The sequence below is a fragment of the Acanthochromis polyacanthus genome, chromosome 8 (genome assembly GCF_021347895.1).
Source record: "Acanthochromis polyacanthus isolate Apoly-LR-REF ecotype Palm Island chromosome 8, KAUST_Apoly_ChrSc, whole genome shotgun sequence".
Lineage (NCBI taxonomy): Eukaryota > Metazoa > Chordata > Actinopteri > Pomacentridae > Acanthochromis > Acanthochromis polyacanthus.
In genome coordinates this window covers 36336612-36361492 of record NC_067120.1, presented here as the reverse complement: position 1 = coordinate 36361492, position 24881 = coordinate 36336612, and the positions used below count along the sequence as shown (strand labels likewise).

The following is a 24881-nucleotide window of genomic DNA, read 5'->3' as shown; positions in this document are numbered from 1 at the left end:
ATAACATCGCTGGACAGCTGAGACAATGAAATCATCATTGCTTTTCCTGGCAGTAAAAATGCATGTATAAAAAGGGATCAGCGAGCACGGAAAGAGAATCGAAACCTCTAGAGACCTGGAGGAAATGATGAAGGGTTTGGGTTAGGGTTATTTCTTACTTTTTATTCACAGTTTTTTCAAAGCAGGAAGGTACATTGTAGATACAATATTTTAGCACTTTTTGAATGTAATTTTTCAAAAAAAAATTCTGTTATTGTACAAAATTTTCCCATTTTCCAAAATAGTCAAACCATAGAAAATTAATTGCATATTAACTGTAACAATAAAGGCCAAAACTGTAAATAACGTTTACATAAAAAAACTGTATTTTTAAAAATAAATATAATAAGCATCTTGTCGTGTTCTCGTGCAGTGTGTTGAAAGTCCGACTAAACACCAAGTTAAACTGAAGTCAATGAAGACAGAGTCGCAGTAAGATTGACCATTTACTGTCACACTTCTAATTAACATGTCGGTGAAAACTGCAGGACTGTCCACAAGAGTGACATTATTCTTCTGGAAGAAGTCTTTTGTCAGGCATGCATTGTGACCTGCAGCAATGTCCTGATGAAAGACCCAGTCATTACTGCACAGACGAGGCCCTCAGTCATGAAGGATGCCTGTTGCAACATCTTCACCTAGCCAGCTGCTGTTTGATGCCACTGCTCAACCTGAAGCGACATTGTTCCATTGAAGAAAAAAGCACCCCAGATCATGATGGAGTCACATAGAAAACACCTCCAGTGGGGTTTACTTGTCATGCTAGTAACGTTGGAAACCATCAGGACCATCAAGGTTCAGTTTTTTCTCATCAGAGAAAACTTTCTTCCAACTTTCAGTGTCCCATGTCTGTTGCTCCCTTGCAAAGTTCAAACGGGGAATTTTGTGGGGTTGAAGGAGATGTGGACGTTAAAGGCGCTCTTTGTTTGGCTGCAGTCTGTACCAGTAATGGCCTTTATTTGGGTTGAGGATCATCCTGTGTGTTGATGGACAGCCTGTAGGATCCTCCGACTCAGCGCCGGTGACATTTTTTGGGTGTACCATTTGAGTTTTTTGTCCCATAGCCCTCAGGATCTTTTTAAAAATCCAAAATGGCCGTCTTACAGCGCCCAACATCAGCAGCGATGATCCAAATTTTTGTGCAGATTTTGGGTTTTAAAGGCTGTGGTCTTAAACTTTCGATCAGCTGACAAAAGGATGTTTGAGTTGAAATGCAATTTTCAATAAACTGCCTGCTCAATTTTTTCTCTCACTCCCATTTTTTTATCTTTATGCATTCTGAAGCTCTGCTTTTAAACTTTTAAAGATCCATCCATCCATCCATCCATCCATCCATCCATTGTCTTCCGCTTATCTGAGGCTGGGTCACAGAGGCAATAGGCGAAGCAGGTCATTCCAGACATCCCTCTTACCAGTGACGTTTTCCAGCTCTTCCTGTGGGATACCAAGGTGTTCTCAGGCGAGACAAGATATATAATCCCTCCAGCAAGTTCTGGGTCTGCCCTGGGGTCTCCTGCCAGGTAGATGTGTTCAGAAAACCTCCAGAGGAAGTCTTAAAATCAGAAATCATCGTTAGTCTGATGCAAAAGCTGAACTAATTTGTCACTTTTCAGATTCATAATTGACTGAAACAGTTACAATCTTCAGTTTATATTGATAAATGGTGTTATTTGTCTTAACTAATCTAAACTAATTTAGGCCGAATTATCTTAACAATCACAATAACAGTGTATTAGGAGTAAGGCTAACATTTTTAAGGTCTTAATTGACATAAATAAGACCTGCATAATATAGAACCATCAGTACTTGCATCACATGTGGACAAATTATCATTAACAATCAAGCTGCTAGAAACAGCAGGAAAATGGATTGCGACAGTCTATTCCAAACTGAACGAGGTAACTGAAATTGAAAACCAAGTGTTAATTAATGCAAGAATAATTGTGAAATGCATGCCCAGGGGATTACCATCCACTATTTATGCTCTTTATTTTTGCCATATTTAACCACAGGCAGTCTGTAAGAACATATTTGTAACACCCGTACGAATATGCACGATAGTGACAGATGCAGAAACACGTATGCTGCAAGAAAAGTGAAATAGCTGCTCAATAGGAAAGGTTATCATGTTTTATTTTAGTCCTATAGGTGAAACAAATAAAATGGCACCCTTGAAGTTTTGCCATCTTGGGTGGTACCAATATCTGGTCTGACCCACGTTTTTCAATACCATATACATTTAAGCCCAAAATTATTCATACTCCTATCAAATACAAGAAATTTCTTAATTTTTTTCAGTTACACGCTAATATTTCACCTCAGATTTGATATATTTAAGATTTTTGACATAGTGAAAACAAAAAATCACAGTGTCCAAATTTATTCGTACCCTGTCTCAATAATCATTTCCAAATCTCCGATTTTTTTTCACACCCTCCAAATAATTTTTGGCTTTGCTCACAAGCTTCTTACAAGTATCTATTTTGGTGCAATGTTCGCTGGAGTGTCTGTCTTAATAGAGTCACACCACTTGCACTCAGTTTCTTCAGGACAGTCTTAGCAGTAGTCTTTGCATTGTTTTCTACATCTCTTTTGATGTTTCTGGCAAGTTGAGGTGACAATACTGACTTCTGACCCGTCCTTTGAGGTTTTTGACTGTGTGAAATTTTTGATACTTCTTGATGATACTTTACACCATTGCCACTGACACCTGAAAGTTTGGCAAGTTTTTTGTACCCTTTTCCTTCCTTTTTGGCATTTACAACACATGACCTCAAGTCCTCACTGGCCTTATGGCAAGTCTTGCGTTGACTTGAAAATGACTGAAATTTCGCAAGCAACTTGACTTTTGTAGTCAAAAAACTGGTTAAAAAACAGAAAACAGAAACACTGAAAACAAGAAAAGCACTCAGAGAGTACAGTACTCCGCCAAGGCTGCACAGACCTTGTATCATTTCCGATTAATGAAATCTTTAATAAAAGATGACTTTGTGCTGAGCACAGGTGTGTCTTATGCATGTGTAAGTTATGTACAGATACTGAATTGTGTGACCTCAATATGTGGCAGGCGGCGGGAATTGATGGGACTCAGAAACACCACCACAATTTAATCAATTGTTTCTTGCATCATTTCTGACGTATAAGTTCTGCGGGATCTCAATCATGTGATCGTCAGCAGGCAGCAGATGTAGCGTTCACTTGTTGTCATAGTTACAGTGATGCCATGGCGCTATCGGGCAATGGGAAATCCTTAACAAATCCGTGGATCCAAACTAGAAGCTACATCACTGCCAAAATCTAACCAGTTGGTCCTTGTGTCATTTCTGAGCTTCCCTGAAACTTTAATCCTAATCCGTTAGTCCATTTTTGAGTCATGTTGAGAACAGACAGACAGATTCAAGTACGCCAATTGTCACAAAACTCCGCTGCTTTCCTTGGCAGAGTAACAATATCAAACACTTTAGACCCTAAGAGAGAATGGTTTGTTTGAACATCCTATGACTATCTGTCTTGGTATCACTGGTATCACTATGAATAATTTTGGACATGGTGACTTTGTCAAAATTTAATTTAACACCTTTAACAGTGTTACTCCACGTAACCTAACTGGTCATGGTTCCAAACTTGCCTGCATATCCTATTTATCTCATAGACATAGACAGTAGGTATCTACATAGTTAGTGTCATAGAAATGCAGAAAAGCTAGCCACACAGTCAAAGTCACAAAAAGAAGTTATCTACATTACTAAAGTGTTAGAAAGAAGCTGAATACATAGCTAAAGGCATAGAAAGAAGCTGAATACATAGCTAAAGTAATTAAAAGAAGCTAACTACACAGCTAAAGTCAGATCGACATATTAAGTATTAGCAACCTGACAAGTCAAAAGTAGTTAAAATGTTTTAACCATTTTTCATTATTTTGTAACTGAAATACAAGGTTTACTTATTGTTTTAAAGAGACGGATAGGGTGTCTAACGAAGAACATATTTCAGGTTTTCTGATCTCCATGAACAATATGAGGGAAATTGTGTGGCAAATCCTCTATAATTTGATTTTTGGATTCAACATAACTAAGAGCAGGCAGTGATTGTCATTTTCTTTGTCATCCCTGCTGAAATGCTCATGCTTTTTGTTGCAATTTTAAGAAACAAACAGGATTGTAAAATTATTCCACCTTAGAGGAAGGGCAGAAGGTTAATTTAGACAGTAATGAACTGCAGTGACTGGCAGGGTTAAAGTCTGCAGATAGAGCTCACCTTCCCTCCTGCTTTACAGCTGGACGACCATAAAGTGATACTGATAAAATAGTAGTATTATTCAAAATGATCCCTCTGTTAATGTCCAAGTACATTAGATAAAGAAATTATGGGAACAACAGCGCTGTTATCACGTGGCTCTGATAAAATAAAATGCTGTATCACTTCACAGTAAAATGAAAAAATCCCTAAAATAAACATTTTTTGCACTGCAGTGAAACAGTGAAACATAGTTTTGAAATACAAAGAACACATCTGACTTGCAGCTTCATTCCTTCCCCAATTTTCACATTTCTACCCCCCACTAATTTTTGATTATGACGTCAGTTCTTATACACACGCAACACGGTCTCACGGGGATTCGTGAAACTGTTACGTAAATTTTTTGTTTCTTTTTCGTGCGCACCAACACGATTTCGTCATGTTTTTCGTGCCGCTCACCACGAAATGTTTTTCGTGTTGCTCACAACGAAACCAGCTGTGGTAATCACAGCTGAAAGTGGTTTATACCAGCGGATTCATGACGATCTAAGCTGTCCATCGGCGTATACTGCTTGTGTGATCGCGTTTGCGGCCGCCGGCCGCCGGACATTCTTGAAATTCCTATGCAAATTGGGGGAAAAAAAAAAAAAAAAAAAAAAAAAAAAAAAAGGTAAGTGTACCACCGGGTTATGGTTATGGTTAGGGTTATGGTTAGGGACGATGTCATGCAAAATATAGCGTTGGATTCGCCATGGTTTTACATTAAAAATATAATACACACATTCGTTTGAAATACGTTCTGGGTGGCACGAAAAGTCCGCCGTTTAAAATACATTGGTGCGCATTTCGTGGTGAGCGGCACGAAAAACATGACGAAATCGTGTTGGTGCGCACGAAACCGAAACTAAAACTTACGTGACAGTTTCACGAATCCTCGTGAGATCGGGCTGACACACGTGGACAAAATTGTTGGTACCCCTCAGTTAAAGAAGGAAAAACCCACAATTCTCACTGAAATCACTTGAAACTCACAAAAGTAACAATAAATAAAAATTTATTGAAAATTAAATAATCAAAATCAGCCATCACTTTTGAATTGTTGATTAACATAATTATTTAAAAAAAACAAACTAATGAAATAGGACTGGACAAAAATGATGGTACCCATAACTTAATATTTTGTTGCACAACCTTTTGAGGCAATCACTGCAATTAAACGATTTCTGTATTTGTCAATGAGCGTTCTGCAGCTGTCAACAGGTATTTTGGCCCACTCCTCATGAGCAAACAGCTCCAGTTGTCTCAGGTTTGATGGGTGTCTTCTCCAAATGGCATGTTTCAGCTCCTTCCACATATGTTCAATGGGATTCAGATCTGGGCTCATAGAAGGCCACTTTAGAATAGTCCAACGCTTTTCTCTCAGCCATTCTTGGGTGTTTTTGGCTGTGTGTTTTGGATCGTTGTCCTGTTGGAAGACCCATGACCTGCGACTGAGACCAAGCTTTCTGACACTAGGCAGCACATTTCTCTCCAGAATGCCTTGATAGTCTTCAGATTTCATCGTACCTTGCACACTTTCAAGACACCCTGTGCCAGATGCAGCAAAGCAGCCCCAAAACATTACTGAGCCTCCTCCATGTTTCACCGTAGGGACAGTGTTCTTTTCTTCGTATGCTTGGTTTTTGAGTCTATGAACATAGAGTTGATGTGCCTTACCAAAAAGCTCCAGTTTGGTCTCATCTGTCCAAAGGACATTCTCCCAGAAGCTTTGTGGCTTGTCAACATGCATTTTTGCAAATTCCAGTCTGGCTTTTTTATGAGTTTTATTCAGCAGTGGTGTCCTCCTTGGTCGTCTCCCATGAAGTCCACTTTGGCTCAAACAACGACGAATGGTGCGATCTGACACTGATGTACCTTGGCCTTGGAGTTCACCTTTAATTTCTTTGGAGGTTGCTCTGGGCTCTTTGGATACAATTCCAACGATCCGTCTCTTCAATTTGTCATCAATTTTCCTCTTGCGGCCACGTCCAGGGAGGTTGGCTACTGTCCCGTGGGTCTTGAACTTCTGAATAATATGAGCCACTGTTGTCACAGGAACTTCAAGCTGTTTAGAGATGGTCTTATAGCCTTTACCTTTAAGATGTTTGTCTATAATTTTTTTTGGATGTCCTGGGACAATTCTCTCCTTCGCTTTCTGTTGTCCATGTTCAGTGTGGTACACACCTTTTCACCAAACAGCAGGGTGACTACTTGTCTCCCTTTAAATAGGCAGACTGACTGATTATGAGTTTGGAAACACCTGTGATGTCAATTAAATGACACACCTGAGTTAATCATGTCACTCTGGTCAAATAGTTTTCAATCTTTTATAGAGGTACCATCATTTTTGTCCAGGCCTGTTTCATTAGTTTGTTTTTTTAAATAATTATGTTAATCAACAATTCAAAAGTGATGGCTGTTTTTGATTATTTAATTTTCAATAAATTTTTATTTATTGTTACTTTTGTGAGTTTCAAGTGATTTCAGTGAGAATTGTGGGTTTTTCCTTCTTTAACTGAGGGGTACCAACAATTTTGTCCACGTGTGTATGTTAGGTAAATATGTTAGGTAAACAGAGAATAATCATATTTATCCCCAGCGTATTCAGACAACTACACATTTTCACAGTTAGTAAAATAAAATAACATAAAATACATAAAAAACAGACTAAATACAGGTGCTGCCCATTACCTGCTGATACCATCTCTACAGTGAAGCATGGTGGTGGCATCATCATGGGGGTGAGTGGTCAGAACTAAAACAAAAATGGATGCTGTCAAAGTTTTTTTTAAAAAGTGTGAAAATCTGGCAGCAAATGTTTGTAAAGTTTTATTTTTCTGGTAACCCCTTTCTGTCAATATTTAGTGCAATTATATTTCCTCTCACACATCATGGTTCAAGGAAGATAATTCACTCGTTTTTCCGAAAAAAATGCAACTTTTTTGAATGTCTGTAGGAAATACCAACATATAAAATACAATAGTTTTACATGACATTGATCATTCAAAAGTTTTATTTTACCTTTTGATTTATTTTTCCTTTTTACTGAGTGATGTTGATAAATTAACACACCTCTTCTGTTCAGGGTGGGTTTGCATATATGTGAAAAGAACAATTTTCATTTTTTTTTTATTTTGATTGCACTTATTCAGCCAAACAGAAGATATTTCATACTGAAAAAATGCTTTTAACATTTTTTATTTTGGGATTTTTTCACTTTAAAATGGTTCAATTTGACCAGCAACATAAAAGGGGGGTTAATATCTTGAAACTGGACAACAAGTAACGTTCTATAAATCTTAAAACAAGAAATTTATTAAAAAGATTAAATTATCTACAAGCTACTCCATCTTTAAATATCCAGCCGAATCTAGAATATTTGACTTCAAATTGAGCTCAGTGTCAGAATTTATGTCTTGGAATATGACGTGAAATCTCAAAATATACAAGCTGCTTTTTTCTTATTCTTCAAATTCAACAGCAGAATGATTTAAAGTGAGAAAAGAAAGACTAGATTAGAGTTTCCAACTTTCTAGAATCTCCTTTCTTGCATGATAGGGGGTAGTTTCACCAGGTGATGTGGGTGTTTACACTGTTAATGTGTCACCTGTTGCAGTGATGGGAGGGGAGATGGAGCCCAATAAAAGCTTCACTCTCACCTTCACCTGAAGTGACTCGTTGTGGGGCTCCAGTGCAGACGGACATCATGGCAAAGGGTTTCTACATCAGTAAAGTTGTTGGGATAGTGTGTGTTGTGGCGGCCGTGGGTGCTGTGGCCACTATCATAGCTCTGTCTGTTGTTTACTCGCAGGAACAGGCAAAAAATAATGACAGTAACCTGCAAGGTACTAACCAACCCCCGACAACGGCCCCAACGACAGCTGAACCGCCCGGCCCGACGACAGCTGAACCGCCTGGCCCGACGACAGCTGAACCGCCCGGCCCGACGACAGCTGAACCGCCCGGCCCGACGACGGCCCCATCCAATGAGCTTTGGGACAAGTATCGGCTTCCCACTAACCTGGTGCCAATCCACTATAACGTCACCCTGTGGCCACGACTGACTACAGATGCAACCGGAAAATACATCTTTACTGGTAAGGCTTTCTATGGGTGAATCCTCTGGAGCCTGAAAATATTCAGGGTTTTAAATCCTTCCTCCTTTGGCACTTTTCCCTCCTCCTTTATTTTTTTCTGTTCTATCATAGCCTTTTTATAGCTTACATAGTTTATTTTGCTTTTATATTGTACTTATATCATTTTGGTACTTTTTAGGCACTTCATTTGCACAATTTCTGGCACGAGACGTTTTAACACCATAACTACAAGGAGAGCAATATCAAAAAAAAAAATTATTGAGCATGTACAACATTTTTCCAACAGGTTTTACTAATACTGGGGAAAAATGGTGATTTTTTTATTTTACTTTGATCATTATTTTACTACCTCAGAATCATGACTTTTCTATTCTAGTCTTATTTTAGCTCACTTTTTTTTATTTGGTACTTACATTCTATTGCTTTTCCATTACGCGCTGCATTTCATGTCATGTAATCTGCAAGGCCTGGCATGAGAATGTCCCTCAGAGTTAGTAAAGTCCTATCTTATTTTAGCTGTTTGCATTTTAATTTGTTTCCACACTTGTCTTCTCTGTGGAAACACCGCCTGCAGTTCACTGGAAAACTCTCTGATTTTTCTCACGTGACGGTTAGCCACTGCTGAGTCTTTGACGGCTTCTCAGGCAGTTTTTATATAAAATATGCAGAGCAAAGAAAGTTGAAAATGAGTCTGTCTGTTCTTACATTTTCTGGCTGATAAATGATGTCATTATGATGATTTTAAAGTTTAATGTCATTTTTTTAAAAGATAACTTCCACATCCATTAGATGGTTTTGGAGTCAGAGGGTTTTGTTAAAGTTTCTAACTGCAGTGTGCATTATTTCATGTTGTTCCAGGTGAGTCCCTTGTAGAATTTCTCTGTGTTGAGGAAACCGATGTGATTCTCATCCACTCCAACAAGCTGAACTACAGCACACTTGAGAATGGCCACTCAGCGAGGCTCACTGCAGTCAGCGGCGGCACAGTCCCCGGCATCAATTCCATGTGGCTGACGCCTGAGACTCAGTACCTGGTCGTGCAGCTGGACGGTAAACTGACGAAGGGCGACCTCTACATCTTGGAAACCGTCTTTCTTGGGGAGCTGGCTGATGACCTGGGAGGCTTCTACAGGAGCGAGTACATTGAGAACGGAGTAAAGAAGTATGTGTTATTTGTCATATGAAACATCTGAAAAGTACCTGCAGAGCTATCAGGAATATTCCAGATTAGCAGCTAGAAATGCCCAGCCTAGGGGTTACTTGAACACAACATGAAATGCCATCCTTCACAGGTCTCAAGCAGCCACACAAAAAACTTCTTCCACTGAGAGAATGATCATTTATTTACATTAAATGTGATGTGATAAACAAAGGATGAGGTTGAAAAAACAAAGCAGTGGTCATGTATAACTTAAGTTCAGAGTGAGCCGAAAGCCAGCATAACAAACAAAAGCCACACTCTCCTTGGGAGTCGGCCTTACCTACCAAAATAAAAGTGGCTAAAATAAACACAAAGTCTTACCTCCCTTTCAACTTAAACAAGAGAAAACACTTTAAATCAAAAGTGGCAGCTCACTCCTACCTGACATTTACCACACTACTGACTGTGTCTATACAAAAAACACTGTGCTTAAGCTGTGTGTGCTGGTTGGGACGCATTGGAGGATGGCCTGCCTATCTGACCTTCTTTATGACTTCCGGCAACGTCATCTTATCATCTCACCTTAAATACCACTTTCTTCAGTAACTTAACCAATCCTGTCATTGGTACAGCACAGCCCTATTTGAATATTAGATACATAGACAGGAAGCACACACAAAGCACAGGAAGAACTTCACACATATACTACTGCAGTCGTAACACGTCTGAAAAAACTCGATTACTTTACCTTCAACACGTCTGCTGTTTCAAACTAGCTGGATAGAAATCAAACTACCTTTGTTTTTAATGTGCACAGCTGTTTTTTTTGCAGCCACTCTACTTTATAGCTGCTGAGTTTCTGGAGCCTTTTAAGGAAGCTAAGCTAGCTGATTTACTTTCAGTCTTTATGCTAAGCTAGACTAAAGAAACCCTGGGCTTACTTCTGTTAGTCATTTTGATATAAATTCTGTCATGTGGTTCTTGGTTTTTGTTACAAATGTCATTCTTGAAGCTTCATTTCTCTGTTTCCTGTCAGGGTTATTGCGACCACTCAGATGCAGCCGACGGATGCCAGGAAGGCTTTCCCCTGCTTTGACGAGCCGGCGATGAAGGCTACTTTCGACATCACTTTGATCCACGACCTGCAGACTATAGCCCTGTCCAACGGCAAGGAAATAGGTGAGTTTGGCGGGTTTTTTTTGAGTTTCATGTAAAATGAGTTGACCAAGTTAACGCCACAACTTTATATTTTTAAACATACGTAGGTGCTAAAATTCAATGTTGAACTATAAAGTATATGTTATTCTAAGAATTTTATTTTCTCGTCTACAGAAACAACAAACGTCACCATGGATGGTGAAAATGTGCTGGTGACAAAATTTGAGAGAACTGAGAGAATGTCCACCTACCTGCTGGCGTTTATCGTCAGTGAATTTGGTTTCATCCAGGACAACAGCAGTGATGTTTTGGTAATTAATCAAAGATTTCAAGTCTTCTTAACAAGTGCAAGTCTTTAAGTGCACTCAACGCAAACAAACCAGCTTTGACTCATAACAAATGCAGACACCTGCCAGCAAGTCAGGTTGAAAGGGAATGCTAACCTAGCCGTGCTGGACCCAGCTCTTAAGACACAAGGGTCTAGGAACGCTCGACAGGGAGGGAGGCGGGCTAAAAGGTTGTCTTTCTAATCACTCTGCAGCAATTGGGTAGGTATACAACCAATCAGTGCAACGAATAGGCTGACGTAGTTCCTTGAGCGCTGGATTGTGGCTAAGTCCCATTAGCTTCCCAACTTGCGGAGCCAACTGGTATATTAAGGATTTGCCATATCCCGTCGGCATAAGTCCAAATACGTCTTTCTTCTCAATGAAACACTTCAGTGCCGTCCTTTGTTTATCTTTCAAGTTGAATTTTAACTTCAAATCTTTAAGGGCTGTGGCCAAAGCCGAGTCGAAAGACAACTGTTTATTGTGCGCCGGTTGTTTCTGTCAGAATCGTCGCGCTTCTGTCATCACTTAGTAATGCCCGCCTTCTGACTCTACACTTCATGGTGATTCGTCGGCCAGTTTTAGGAGAATCCAACTTCGAGCCTTATGGAGGGTAACTAGACCCACCCTGGCAGAGAATTAAATTCGTTGCAGTGGGTTGTCTAGCGCGCCTAGGCTAAGGGAATGCAGCAATATTTTCAAAATGCGATGAAGTGCCACATTTATGAGCTGTGTCAGAGAAAACAGGAGATTGGGGTGGATGGAGGGCGTCCAAAGTGTTGTGACTGTGGTTCACATCCAGACTCCAGGCTTTAAGAAGGTTCAGGACAGATGGTTGTTTTGATTAAATGTGAACAAGCTGTGTTTTTTTTTCTGTATAAAAGCAGACCACCGTGTTTCCAAAACTGTACCCAAGAACTGCCACCAAATAAAAACAGGAAACAGTTTCATAAAGCTGCAGCCACTACAGGTAGAGAATTTTGGGCAAGATCAGATGTTCTGGTCAAAACATGTTGGCAAGACAAGTTGTTTGTTTAACAAATTTCATACAGAACACAAAAGTAATCGTATATCTCTTCTTTGAAAGCTCACAGAATTCAGTTGAAAGACTAGAAGGTGACAGGAGATGCAAAATGAATGCAAAGACATCAAATAACCCCAGCAAGACACAAAAAATTAATACAAAAAGAGCCAGAATCACCATACAGAAACAGATAACAACTACAAAGAGACACAAAACAACCACAAGCCCCTTAAATTACCACAAAATGACCACAAATAGATATATAAGGACTACAGACTGACACAAACCAACTGCAAAGAGACTTAAAATGAATACACACAAACCTGCTGGGGACACAAAATGACCAAAAAACACATAGAACAACACAAACAATATAAAAAATGAACCAGTACTTGACATAATCCAGGAAAAGAGAAGGGAAAACAGTGTAAAAACATTCAAATTCAGAATCAAAGAAGAGAAAAAATACAATATTCGAATTAGTAACACATTTCATATGGCAAATAACCTAATATTTAACCAGTCTGAACAATCATGAGTTATGCAGTAATGTATGTAAATAGTAAGGAAACCCAGCGTAAGGAGACGTTTAAGGCTGCATTCATCGTTGTTTCCATGGATACAGTGAATAAACAAGGCTGCACAGACAACAAAAACAGAAAGGCTGTGAAAGTGCTAGTGGTTAAGTAAAAACTTCATGTCCTTCTTGTGTTTGTATCTTCTAAGTCGGTTCGGAAAGAAGAATAAGTTTAATCCAAAATAAGTAATGCCTAAAGCTCCAAGTTGATATTGAATTTAAATGTATAAACATGTGTTTTGTGTGGGTTTGTAGGTTCGCATCTACGCCCGGAAGCCTGCTATCGATGCTGGCCAAGGAGCCTATGCTCTCAACAAAACGGGACCTATCCTGAAATTTTTTGAGCAGTATTACAATGTCAGCTACCCTCTGCCCAAGTCTGGTAAGTCAGGCACAGTGACTGTTTCTTTTCTCCTTTAATCTTGAATCTCTTCTTGAATCTCTTGAATATGATATTAAATGACTGCAGATGACTGCAAAAACACAAACTTAAGCTGACTCTAAATGACTACAAACAGATGCAAAATGATGACAAAAAGACACATAGACAACAAAGGGACCCAAATTGATGACCAAAACTCAAAGAATGACCGCAAAGAGAGACATAGTGACCACAAAGCGGTACAAAATTACTTCTAAAACACAAAATATAGTATAATATAGTAAGAATTTTTTTTGTTCGACCTCGACCATACTGATTTTTATAGAGCGAGACATTGGCTGCAACCTCCAATTAAACCGGCCTTTGGCCTTTTTTTAGCCATATAACTCACCGATCATCCATTCTGTTCTTATCCTTTATTTATCATCTGACAGTTACGGAGAGACTTTTATCTGTTGACTTATGACCTGTTTTGACAAGGTCACGTACCGTATTAATTATTGACAGATAAACCTTGATAACTTTGTTGTGACATGATCTTTCTATCTTTATGCCGGTCAGATATCTATGAACCTCAGCTTGAGTTTAACAGTTTTATGCAACTTAAAGGGGCACCGAGGAAGATTTTAGCGGAAATGTAGCGTTGCCTACATTTCCCGTGAGCCTCGGTGCGCACTGTCACAAACCGTCATAAACGAGTGAGCGAGCCTCAGGAAAGCCGGCAGAGTTGAAATCATTGTTGAACAATAACGTGTGTAAATGACTCTGCGGTCTAATGTTGTAAAACCGAGTTGTCAAAGCTGCTCCGAGCTACAGAGTTAACCGAACGTTAGCGCCGAGCTAACCTTTGGTAGCTCAGAGCTAACGTTACATCAACCAACTCTCCACTCTGCTACTGCTAAAAACAACTAGCTCCGCTCTGCTACGCTCCGTCAGCGCACGCGCACCGTATTTGCTGTAAATCGCTCCGTCTCTCACAGGAAATTCTGGACAAGTCGACAAAAAATTAATAAAATACAAATATTTACAAAACCAAAATGATTCATGAATCGAAAATGGGGGCATTAATAAGTGTAAATAACGGAGATTCATCCACATTAATATGAGACTTTTATACGAGCATAAAAATCTTCCTCGGTGCCCCTTTAAACTTTCTCTACATGTCTGTTGTGCTTTTTACTCTACATTCATCTGGCAGCTTTAGTTACTCAGTTGTCAGTTCTTCTTCCACTGCCGTTAATCGCTGGTAAAGAGACTCTGCAGGAACACTAACAGATCATTTTTCTGACTTCAGATCAGATAGCTCTACCGGACTTCAATGCTGGAGCCATGGAGAACTGGGGTCTGATCACCTACAGGGAGACGAACCTGCTGTACGATGAAGAATACTCGTCCAACTCCAACAAGCAGAGGATCGCCACCATTATCGCCCACGAGCTGGCTCACATGGTGAGGAATGAAGCCAGCAGTGGAGGGAAACTTCTGTAACTCCTGCTGGGAATCACACACCTTAAACTAGAAAGGCACTCGGAGAGCGCATACCTCCGCCATGCCGTTTGTCTGTGTGTGTGTGTGTGTGTGTGTGTGTGTGTGTGTGTGTGTGTGTGTGTGTGTGTGTCTGTTTGTCTGTTAACAGCATAACTCAAAAAGTCATGGACGGATTTTCACCAAATTTTTACAGGATGTCCGGAAGAGAGAAACACTTCTCAATTGTCCCTCGACCTACAAAAAATTCCTGGATCCAGACGGTGATTCGGATCACCTCCAAAATCTAATCGATTCTTACTTGTGCTCTTCCGGACATCCTGTAAAAATTTGGTGAAAATCCGTCCATGACTTTTTGAGTTATGCTGTTAACAGACAAACAGACACACACACACACACACACACAGACAGACAAACAAACTCCGGTGATTACATAACCTCCTGGCGGAGGTAATAAGTTCAAATTGAGGCTTGAGTTCTACAAAATAAGTTAAAACAAGTCTGGAAATCACGTTCAAATTGAGTCTCAAAATCAGTATGAATCTAGTTTCCTGTCCATGGATGACAAGTTAGTTTGAGCCTCTGGTTCTACAATTCATGTTTAAGTCCTGGAAAGTAGTTCGGTTTTAGTTTTATGTTCGAGAAAACAACTTCATTGTACTCTTAAGTCCTAGGGAACAAGTTCAAATCAAGTTTTAATTCTTTGAAAATATGATCAAAATGAAGCTCAGTTCCTCAAAAACTAATTAAAATCAAGTTGCAAGTCCTAAAAATAGAAGTTTAAATGGAATTTGAACTCTGGAAAGTAATTCAATTCAGATTTCAAGTCCCACAAAACAAATTCAAATTGAGTCTCAAGTCAAAGCATGTTTCAAATTGATTCTCACATCCTAAAACTACCAAAAAACTGTGAGATTACCATCTCAAATTTCAAACCTTTGAGACCAAGTCCTGTTAATGCATAAAAACTAAATATCCAACATGGTACACCTTGAGACTTAAATGTCTTCAAGTCTCACGTCTGAAAGCGTTGTAGTTTTTATGGTGTTGAGTCCACGTTTTTCTTATCAAAGCTGCTCATATCATGTTTATCTCAGCATTGCATTCACATGTTTTCTCTGTGCTGTCCTTAGTGGTTTGGTAATCTTGTGACCATACGATGGTGGAATGACTTGTGGCTGAACGAAGGTTTTGCGTCCTACGTGGAGTACCTGGGAGCACATGAAGCTGAGCCCACTTGGAACGTGGTAAGGATTTACCCGCAGCCTCACGGCTTCTGTGATCGATGCAGAAGCTCAATGGAGTTTTGAGCATCTCTTTGTCTCCCAACAGAAAGACCTCATTGTCCTCAGTGATGTCTACCGAGTGTTCGCTGTCGACGCCTTGGCCTCTTCTCACCCTCTGACCTCTAAAGAAGAAGACATCCAGACACCAGCCCAGATCAATGAGCTGTTTGATGCCATCACATACAGCAAGGTAACCACACAGTCAGACCTGCACGGGTAGAAAATAGATTAGTACAGCTCCATTTGCTCTCAATAAAGATTAATTAATGAGGACAGAACCAGAGAGACACAAACTGACCATGTGGAGACACAAAATGACCACAAAGAGACACAAAAAGACTACAAAGAGACTCAAAATGACCAGGAAGAGAAATAATGAAAAGAATAAAAACACACAAATACCACAAAGAGACATAAAATGACCACAAAGAGACTCAAAATGACCAGGAAGAGGCACAAATCAACTGACAAAGGCAAAAACAACTACAGAAACACAAATGACCATCAAGAAACATGAAATAACACCAAAGAGACACAAAACGACCATAAAGAGACACAAAATAACCACAAAGATACACAAGCAAACACAAAACAACTTCAGAGATGCAAATTGACCAGAGGGACAAAAATACCACAGAGAGAGAAAATGGCCATAAAGAGACACGACCACTGAGAGACATAAACCATCTGAAACAGACAATAACAACTACAGAGACACAAAATAACCACAAAACACCTATCTTTATGAAAACAATTAATGCTTAATTTTCAACATTTCTTTCCATTAAACTCTTAGTAGTTTGGTTAAGAAAAATGTTTTTAACATGTTACAATGTGTTTTCTTGCCCACAGGGAGCTTCTGTCCTCAGGATGTTGTCGGATTTCCTAACCGAAGACGTCTTTAAAAAGGGGCTCCAGGTAAAGACGCCAGTATTCACAGTAAAGAATCTTCAATAGCAGATCTTTGTTGTAGTTTGGGTTTTTGGCCAATTAAACCTTTGACATACAGTATTCATTGCTCCCTGCATGAAACAACGAACCATTAGCTATGAACTGAAGTGAACCGAGTGTTGAATCAGCTTTTACTGAGTGCTAGTATAAAAGTTTCCTCCTCTTTAAAGGCACAGAAACATCAGAATCAGATGACTGTCACAATGATGTGTACAAACTGAACAAACTAGTGAATGGACAACTGGAAAAATGACCCAAGTTTTGAACACTTCAATTCAAAACACACGTCACAGTTAGAGGATATTGCGACCAACTGCATCAAACTTGTCGAGTTTCATTCAAAGTTTTGCCTCTGAAGTAATCTTACTGTTTTCTGTCCATCCTGCAGACCTACCTGAAGACGTTTGCTTTTGAAAACACCGTCTACACAGACCTCTGGACACATCTGCAGATGGTACGTTCTCCTCAGCTGTGTATACAAAAGAACATTTACTGCTCTTCTCATTTCTTAGGTCAACTCCTTGCAAGTGATTTGATCGTCTTAAATCACTAGAAGACAAGTTGAATTTCTTTGAGAATTTTTTTTGTTAAAATGAAAAATCTGAATATTTTTTCTGTACAATTTTCCTAGATAATATACATTTCAAGTATTGCCAATCAGCTGTAGTACCTGATTGTTCCAGCAGGTGAAACCTTTTACTGTTTAACACTGTAGCTACCAGAGGAGGTGGGCAGTTCCTAGCTTGTAAAGGGGCACCATGACAAAGACTGATGTGAGGCTTACTGACTTCAGGTCAGCAAACCAGTGTTCAATTAACCAGGAATAAATTAGGATAGTGTTTCTTAAAACCAAAGCTGATCCATTCTGACTGATTTTGCAGCATTTACATCGTCTTTCCTTGTTTCCTGCTTCCAAAGGCTGTTGACACCACCGGTACTGCCCTACCGAAGTCAGTCAATGACATCATGAACACCTGGGTGCTGCAGATGGGCTTCCCTGTGGTCACCATCAACACTGCTACTGGAAACGTTTCCCAGAAGCACTTCCTGCTGGATCCAGAATCTGAAGTCACCACTCCTTCCCCCTACAAGTAATTATGCTGCATTATCTCATCCATCATCCTTTCCTCCCACTGTTTGCTGTTGTTCTCTTTATTACTGTTGGTTCTACTATCACCTATAACTCTTCTATTACGGTAGTTTACAATCCTTTAAAATTAATGACATCCACTGATACAGGCTCATTTTCCAGTTCATAAGAAAGAGAATAAAAAACAAACTGTATTTTTCTGCTGCAGCTATGAGTGGATCGTTCCAATGCAGTGGATGAAGACCGGAGTTGTGCAGAATCTGACGTGGCTGGAGACGAAATCAGGTGAATAATGCAAACATAACAAGGGTCACAAGTAGAGATAAAATGGTTTCAAGGAGGTTTTTTTGCATGTTCCTTGATGGAAAGAATGTGCCAAAGCATTTTAACTTTTCAGGGTATAAATCAGAATCAAATCTAAGTCTCAATAGTGTTAAAAACATACAGAGTTATGTGTGGTAACTCAATAAGAGACTTTGTTTTTTTGGGGTAAACTTGTGAAAACTCACTGCTGTTTAGCTGCCTCAAAGAGCAGAAGGCCTGTAACAATACATAGAATATGCAACAATACATTCTCCTCACTACATTAATATGTCTTCAGATGGGTTTGCAGACTAATAATAATAAACTGAAGTCTCTGTCTTATATTTTTCCGTAGCACAACAATAATAGTGTTTTTTTTTAAAAATTTTATTTAGCTTCAATCCCGGCGATGACGGTAACGGGGAATGAGTGGGTGCTGGCCAACATCGACGTGGTGGGATACTACAGGGTCAACTACGACCAGGCCAACTGGGACAAACTCCTCAATGTTCTGAACACCGACCATGAGGTAGGATCCAGTCTCCGTTCACACAGTGACGTTACTCTGATTACTGACGGACTTCTTGATCTGAACTGCTGCTTTTGTTATTAAAGCTCATTCCAGTGATCAACAGAGCCCAGCTGGTGGACGACGCCTTCAACCTGGCCAGGTAAGTCCTACACGTTTAGCATCACACAAACAGAGGATGGTGGTCATGATGAGGAGATGTAGACAAATTGATGACTTAAGTAGAACCAAAAGACTGCACTGAAGATGCACAAAATGTCTAAAAACTACGAAAATAAACAGTTAAAATCTGGCTGCAAGGATGTCAGAAAACATAATATTACTGTTCAAAAGTTTAGGGTCACTTAGAAATGTCCTTATTTTTGACAGAAAAGCATTTTTTCCCATTGAAGATAACATTAAATGAATGATAAATCCAGTCGAGACATTGTTCATGTGGTAAATGACTATTCTATCTGGAAACGGCTGATTTTTAATGGAATATCTCCATAGGGGTACAGAGGAACATTTCCAGCAACCATCACTCCTGTGTTCTAATGCTACATTGTGTTAGCTAATGGTGTTGAAAGGCTCATTGATGATTAGAAAACCCTTGTGCAGTTATGTTAACACATGAATAAAAGTTTGAGTTTTCATGGAAAACATGAAATTGTCTGGGTGACCCCAAACTTTTGAATGGTAGTGTACATTAAAAACTGGTTAAGAAAAAAGTAAAAATGGTGAAATAACAACATATATCTGTAAAATAATTACATTTTTAGCTGATTTAAATGCAGTAAACATAATTTTATCGGCCAATATTGTAAAAGAGCAAATTTCCATTTGTAAAAATACAAATTTTTGATGTGGACATTATTTAGAGTTTTTCTTTTTTACATTCAATGTGTAAAATAGTCGTTTATGTGACTTTACAAGATATTTGTGATTCATCAAAATCTTTAAAATGTCTATAAAAACTTTTCAACCATTTTTTAATTGTTGATGTACATACTTTCTTTTTGCAAAGAATGGCAACTAATTTTGTCTTGATAATTTAAATACAGTAAAAATAGTGTAATTTTACTATGCAATGTAATTATGTCCACATATACTCCATTATATTTTGAACTGAAGCCTGAATTTATTGATTTCTTTAGTCAGTAGAGACATTTTCACCATAAACTGATGCAAAAAAGTCACAAATTGATGTATAAAAATTCAGAAGAATGCAGGAAATGATGTGTTTGATGCTCAGATTTCATTAGCATAATTCAGAGACGTGATAAACACATTCATGACACTAAAATAAACTCAGCTTTATGACTTTCAAACAGTAGACCAGTTTGTTCATCAATACCTGGGTGCAGGTCATGCACATTGATGAATTATATTACTATGAGTTACAACAAATGTGACAAAAATGTAATTTAAGAAATAAATAATAGACTGAATAAATATTTGTGGGGTTTATTTTTGGTTTCTCATCACAAAGATGTTAAATTACAATCTTAAGAAGTGGTACATTTAATCTGGCGAACCTGCAGAAATAAAAAATGATGCTGATGATGTGGACATTAAGGATGTCAGATTGAATTTCACAACTATGTACTCTAAAGAGCAAAGATCATCCAGACAGTGGAGGCCCTAAAAACCACCACGTACCTGAGCAAAGAGAGAGCCTACATGCCGTGGGCGTCGGCCATCAACAACCTGGACTACTTCTACCTGATGTTCGACCGCAGTGAGGTCTATGGGCCCATGCAGGTGAGATTCTTCTTCTTATAGAACAATAAAAACATGAATAAATTGTCGTTGGGATCCTGATTTTTAGGGTTTGTCTGGATTCTTGAATCTGTCTTTTCGCTTTTTACAGGATTATCTGAGGAAACAGGTGACCCCTCTCTTCAACTACTACAAAACCCTGACAGGGAACTGGGCTGATGTTCCTACAGGACACATGGACCAGTAAGTAAAGATGAATATGTATGTACGGCCATGTTAGACCAGTCTCGACTGTGCTGATGCAGGTTAGACAGTTTCCACTTGTGTTTTCTCATCCTACCCTACTCCTAAAGCTTCCTGTCTTCCCGATGCTCATTTTAAAAAAATTGGAAGATCCTCCATAATGAATTGTTCTTGTATTGGTGGAAGCACAGGTAACAGTTCAAGTGTAGGTTCACGAAAAGCAACAAAACCGGTTTTGTGTTGGTAGAACCGCCCTGAAGTGAAAAAACATGGAAACAGTGGTTCAGAATTTGTGGTTTGCCGTGAGGAGTAAAAGAATTTCTCTGTGGTTGCTGCTTTTACGGTTGACATACACTGTTAATGGGTTTATTATGATGATACTTTCTTTGTTTTCTCGTGTTCACACTCCTCCTTCCTCAGGTATAACCAGGTGAACGCCATCAGCCTGGCCTGTAGGACCGGCCTGCAGGAGTGTCAGGAGCTGACCTCATCTTGGTTCAGAGACTGGATGAACACTGGTGTCAACAAGTGAGTCGACAATTTAGCATCACTGCAGTCTTTGATCAAGTCCAAGTCAAGACTGTAGTCTTTATAGGGCTTGTCCAAGCCAAGTCTTTAAGTCCAAGTCAAATGTCAAATCTTTCGATATGACTAGTCCAAGTCAAATCTCAATTCAAGTCTTTAGAGGGCTAATAAAAATCAAAATCCCAGGTCAGGTCCAAAGTTGTCAGTGAGGGAGTCTTTGTCCTGTCTTTTGAGCACTAGTGCAGGTCAGGTCCAAGCTCGGTCTCCATCACCTCTCAAGCCCAAGTCAAGTCTCAAGTCTTTAGAGACATAATCCACGTCAACCAAGTTTTTGAAACAGTTCCTCCAATTCAGGTTTCAACTCCTTAAAGTGCTCGTCCAAGTCACCAAATTGTCTCCTGAGATTTTTGCTCTCAAGTCTTAAGTCCTCATTTTCATGACTTGACTCCACATCTCAAGTGCACAGCTTTGCCAAACTGTACACGAAGAAACCCTCTGTCATCTGCCGGACTATATGAATGTTTCTTCCTTCAGGATCCACCCCAACCTCCGCTCCACCGTGTACTGTAACGCCATCGCAGCAGGGGGCACTGCTGAGTGGGAGTTTGCCTGGGATCAATTTCAAACAGCCAGCATTGCCACTGAAGCTGACAAACTACGCGCTGCACTGGCCTGCACCAAAGAGGCCTGGCGGCTGAACAGGTCAGTCCACACACAACCTTATTAATATTTATCACATCACAGTGTCTAACTTACAGCTACTGACCAACACGTCTGCTCATACCTGTGCAGGTATCTGGAATACACCCTGAACCCAGACCTGATCAGGAAGCAGGATGCCACCTCCACCATCATCTACATCGCCAACAATGTGGTTGGTCAGTCTCTGGCGTGGGACTTTGTCAGGGCTCGATGGGAATACATCTTCAACCAGTGAGTATGACAAAGATCTCTGGTCTATGATGCAGGTTATCGCAGTGTGAAAAGTGCAGATTTATCACGTGTTAGGTAACGCAGCACATCATAAACTGGAAGCAGATAAGCACTTCAACAGTTTTCATCAGCAACAGCTTTTATTGACCCGCCGTGCTCAGAGTAATCCTCAGGTGACCTTTGGTCCTCATAAACCATTAACACCTGATCAGATCAGTGATTTTGACAATTAAAAACAGTTATTATATTAAAGCTTGAGATTAACACTAGGTAGGGGATGTTGGTAGAGAAGTCAGGAAAGACTTATGGCAGGATGGGATGTCATACACCAACTGGGCTATAAGGGATTTTTTTCTATGTGTTGGAAACTCTGAAGTCTTCAGAGGACTTGTTAAAGTTTCAAGTCCAAGTAAACTCTCAAGTTAGTAGAGTTAGTCTGAATCAAGTCTCAGTCTTTAGAGGGCTCGCACAAGTCAGGTCTAAAGTTTAAGTTAGGTCTTAAATTTTTAGGGTGAACTCGCTCAAGTCAAACCCTGTCAAGTCTTAAGTCTTTAGAGACTGATGTACTCAGGGCCGGATTGGGAGTCAAATTCGGCCCGGGACTTTTTGGACCACACCAGCCCACCTGTGCAATCGTACAATATCAATAGTACCTACGTGTACTTCTTATTTATTTTTTATTTTTCTACCAATTCCCCAACACATTGAACACTATCCCCTTGGCTGTTGTACACCACACATTTCCCACAGTGGGATAATAAAAGCTCATTTTATCCTAAACAAGTTAATCTATAATAAAAATGTACATCTTTAAAAGGGCGGCTTGAATTAGTCCGAAATGATTAATTTTACAGCAAATCACAGAGGATTCTTCAGTTTTTAGTTACTGTTAACTGATGATAATCTCTTGCTTTGCTTACTCTCAGGTATGGTGGTGGATCGTTCTCCTTCTCCAACCTCATCAACGGAGTCACTGAACGCTTTTCCACCGAATTCGAGCTTCAACAGGTTTGATATTTCTTTGTTTCATCTTTTTTCCTTGGTTTACTTTGTTTTTCAAATAAGTTGTTGGATCTGAAGCTGTGTTAACTGTTTGCTACACCGATCATGACTGTTCAGTATTGTAATTCACAATCTGACCTGATGGTGGCAGTGTTGTCCCCCCTGTTAAGATGCTTAAACTGAGACGCAATGATACAGAAGTCTGTCTCATCATTGTCACTTGATGCTGCAGCACCTGATTGTCAGGTCTTTGAAGGGTTTTGATGATAAAACTCTGCAGATGAAGATGTTAGTTTTCATGATTTAAACAAATTTAAAGTAGAACCAGAGCATGTAGATGACATCCAGTTATTCAGTTATAGTTCCACAGCTGCTTTGACCACACACCAACAGTTTTCAGGACAAAATTGTAGTTTGTGAAACCAGAAAATCTCCAGTAAAAGAACTTTCTAAAGCAGATTGAGGCTCCAAAAGTTTAGAATCTCGACTTCATGCAACACGCTGGCTGCAACAACCACTAAGAAAGTAGAAACATGAAAATATCAGTCTGCTCTAATACTCATTCAGATAGAACAAACATAGTTTCTGAGCAACAGGTATGGAATAGAATATATTTGTGTGTAGAGTGCAGATGTCTGTAATAGTTATTAAAAAAAAAAACTTGTACATTTTAAGACCACTCACCTGATCGTATGTTTTGTTTTTCAGCTGAAGCAGTTCAAAGCCGATAACGCTGACATTGGTTTTGGCTCTGGGTCTCTGGCACTGGATCAGTCCATCGAGAGAACAACGGGCAACATAAAATGGGTCACAGAGAACAAGAACAATGTTCTGAACTGGTTCACAGCTGAATCTACGCCCTAATGAGGAGTTTACTTGTTCCTTGTGTAATTTTAAAATGTTCTGTGTCCCTAGACTAAACACAAGTGTTTGTGCTACTGAAAAATGAGCTTAGATGTTCACCTTAAACTTTAAATTGGACCCAAATTAGCTGCTGAGCTTTACTTGTGCTACAATTTATTTAAATTGAATTGAAAATTACAATATACTTTGAATCCTTGAAAACAGAAAAATAAATAAAATTCAAATTTGACACTTTAAGTCAGACAGAGGCCTAGAGAAGACATGATTTTGTTGTTTTATACCTTTAAAGGCATTAGAGGAGATTTAATTTCCTCCGACTTTGAACGTAGCACGCGCATGCGCACATACAACATCTCCCTCACCCCCCTCTCACCTCCCCCCTCTTAACATTTACGAAGAAACGCCCCCCTCCAGAAACTTGCGTAGCACTCGTGAAGTTGTCTTTTACGGCTGGGTCCCCCTGGATCTTTATCTGCCATTATGTAAAAAAAGATGAGCAAAACAAGTCGCCAGCTAACTACGAAGCTATACCAAAGCAACACATACAGAAAACACGTAAGTCCAAGGCGTACGTAATCTACGTAACTAGGCCTGAGCCGGAAGATTTTTGATTGACAGGAAAGGGAGCAAAGGAAACGCCTCGGTCCGAGCGCGTTGATTGGCTGATGTTTTTCAGGTCCTGCCATGTCCACAGTTATTTTTTTTAATTTTTAATTTTTTTAGAAACCATACATACAAGTCCACTAAAGGTCAGTATATTCATTTTATGTGAATCAGACAAATTAAACAAAAAAACATCCTCCATAATGCCTTTAAAATCTGTTTTTTTTTAAAAAGAGTTTTACAGTGTCATGGTTATACAAAAGCAGTTCCTTATGAATGGGGACTTTTTTGTGTTTTCGTATAATGTTTGGATGATAGTTTAGTGATGTCAGGGGAAACAA

At 39.4% G+C, this 24881-nt stretch overlaps 2 protein-coding genes across 2 annotated transcripts in view; both read left to right on the top strand.

Moving 5' to 3' along the window:
• Nucleotides 1-24881, top strand: part of LOC110971526 (aminopeptidase N-like) — a 138255-nt gene that overhangs the window by 34327 nt on the left and 79047 nt on the right. The gene's annotated exons all lie outside the window — the stretch shown is intronic.
• On the top strand, nucleotides 8024-24571 carry LOC110972404 (aminopeptidase N-like). Its single transcript, XM_051952669.1, has 21 exons — nucleotides 8024-8414; nucleotides 9273-9576; nucleotides 10592-10734; nucleotides 10888-11024; nucleotides 12899-13025; nucleotides 14320-14474; nucleotides 15644-15757; nucleotides 15843-15986; nucleotides 16649-16714; nucleotides 17136-17201; nucleotides 17666-17838; nucleotides 18046-18122; nucleotides 18536-18669; nucleotides 18756-18811; nucleotides 20265-20412; nucleotides 20522-20613; nucleotides 21034-21141; nucleotides 21673-21840; nucleotides 21931-22071; nucleotides 22998-23079; nucleotides 23782-24571. Exons 1-21 carry the CDS (start codon nucleotides 8024-8026, stop codon nucleotides 23935-23937), a joined length of 2982 nt encoding a protein of 993 aa, XP_051808629.1. The 3' UTR covers nucleotides 23938-24571.

Bases quoted from the DNA above. Each gene is read 5' to 3' on its own strand.
- LOC110972404 (XM_051952669.1), top strand. From the start codon at position 8,024: ATGGCAAAGGGTTTCTACATCAGTAAAGTTGTTGGGATAGTGTGTGTT. The intron at 9,577-10,591 runs GTATGTGTTATT...GTTTCCTGTCAG, and splicing joins ATTGAGAACGGAGTAAAGAA to GGTTATTGCGACCACTCAGA. The intron at 21,142-21,672 runs GTGAGTCGACAA...TTCTTCCTTCAG, and splicing joins ATGAACACTGGTGTCAACAA to GATCCACCCCAACCTCCGCT.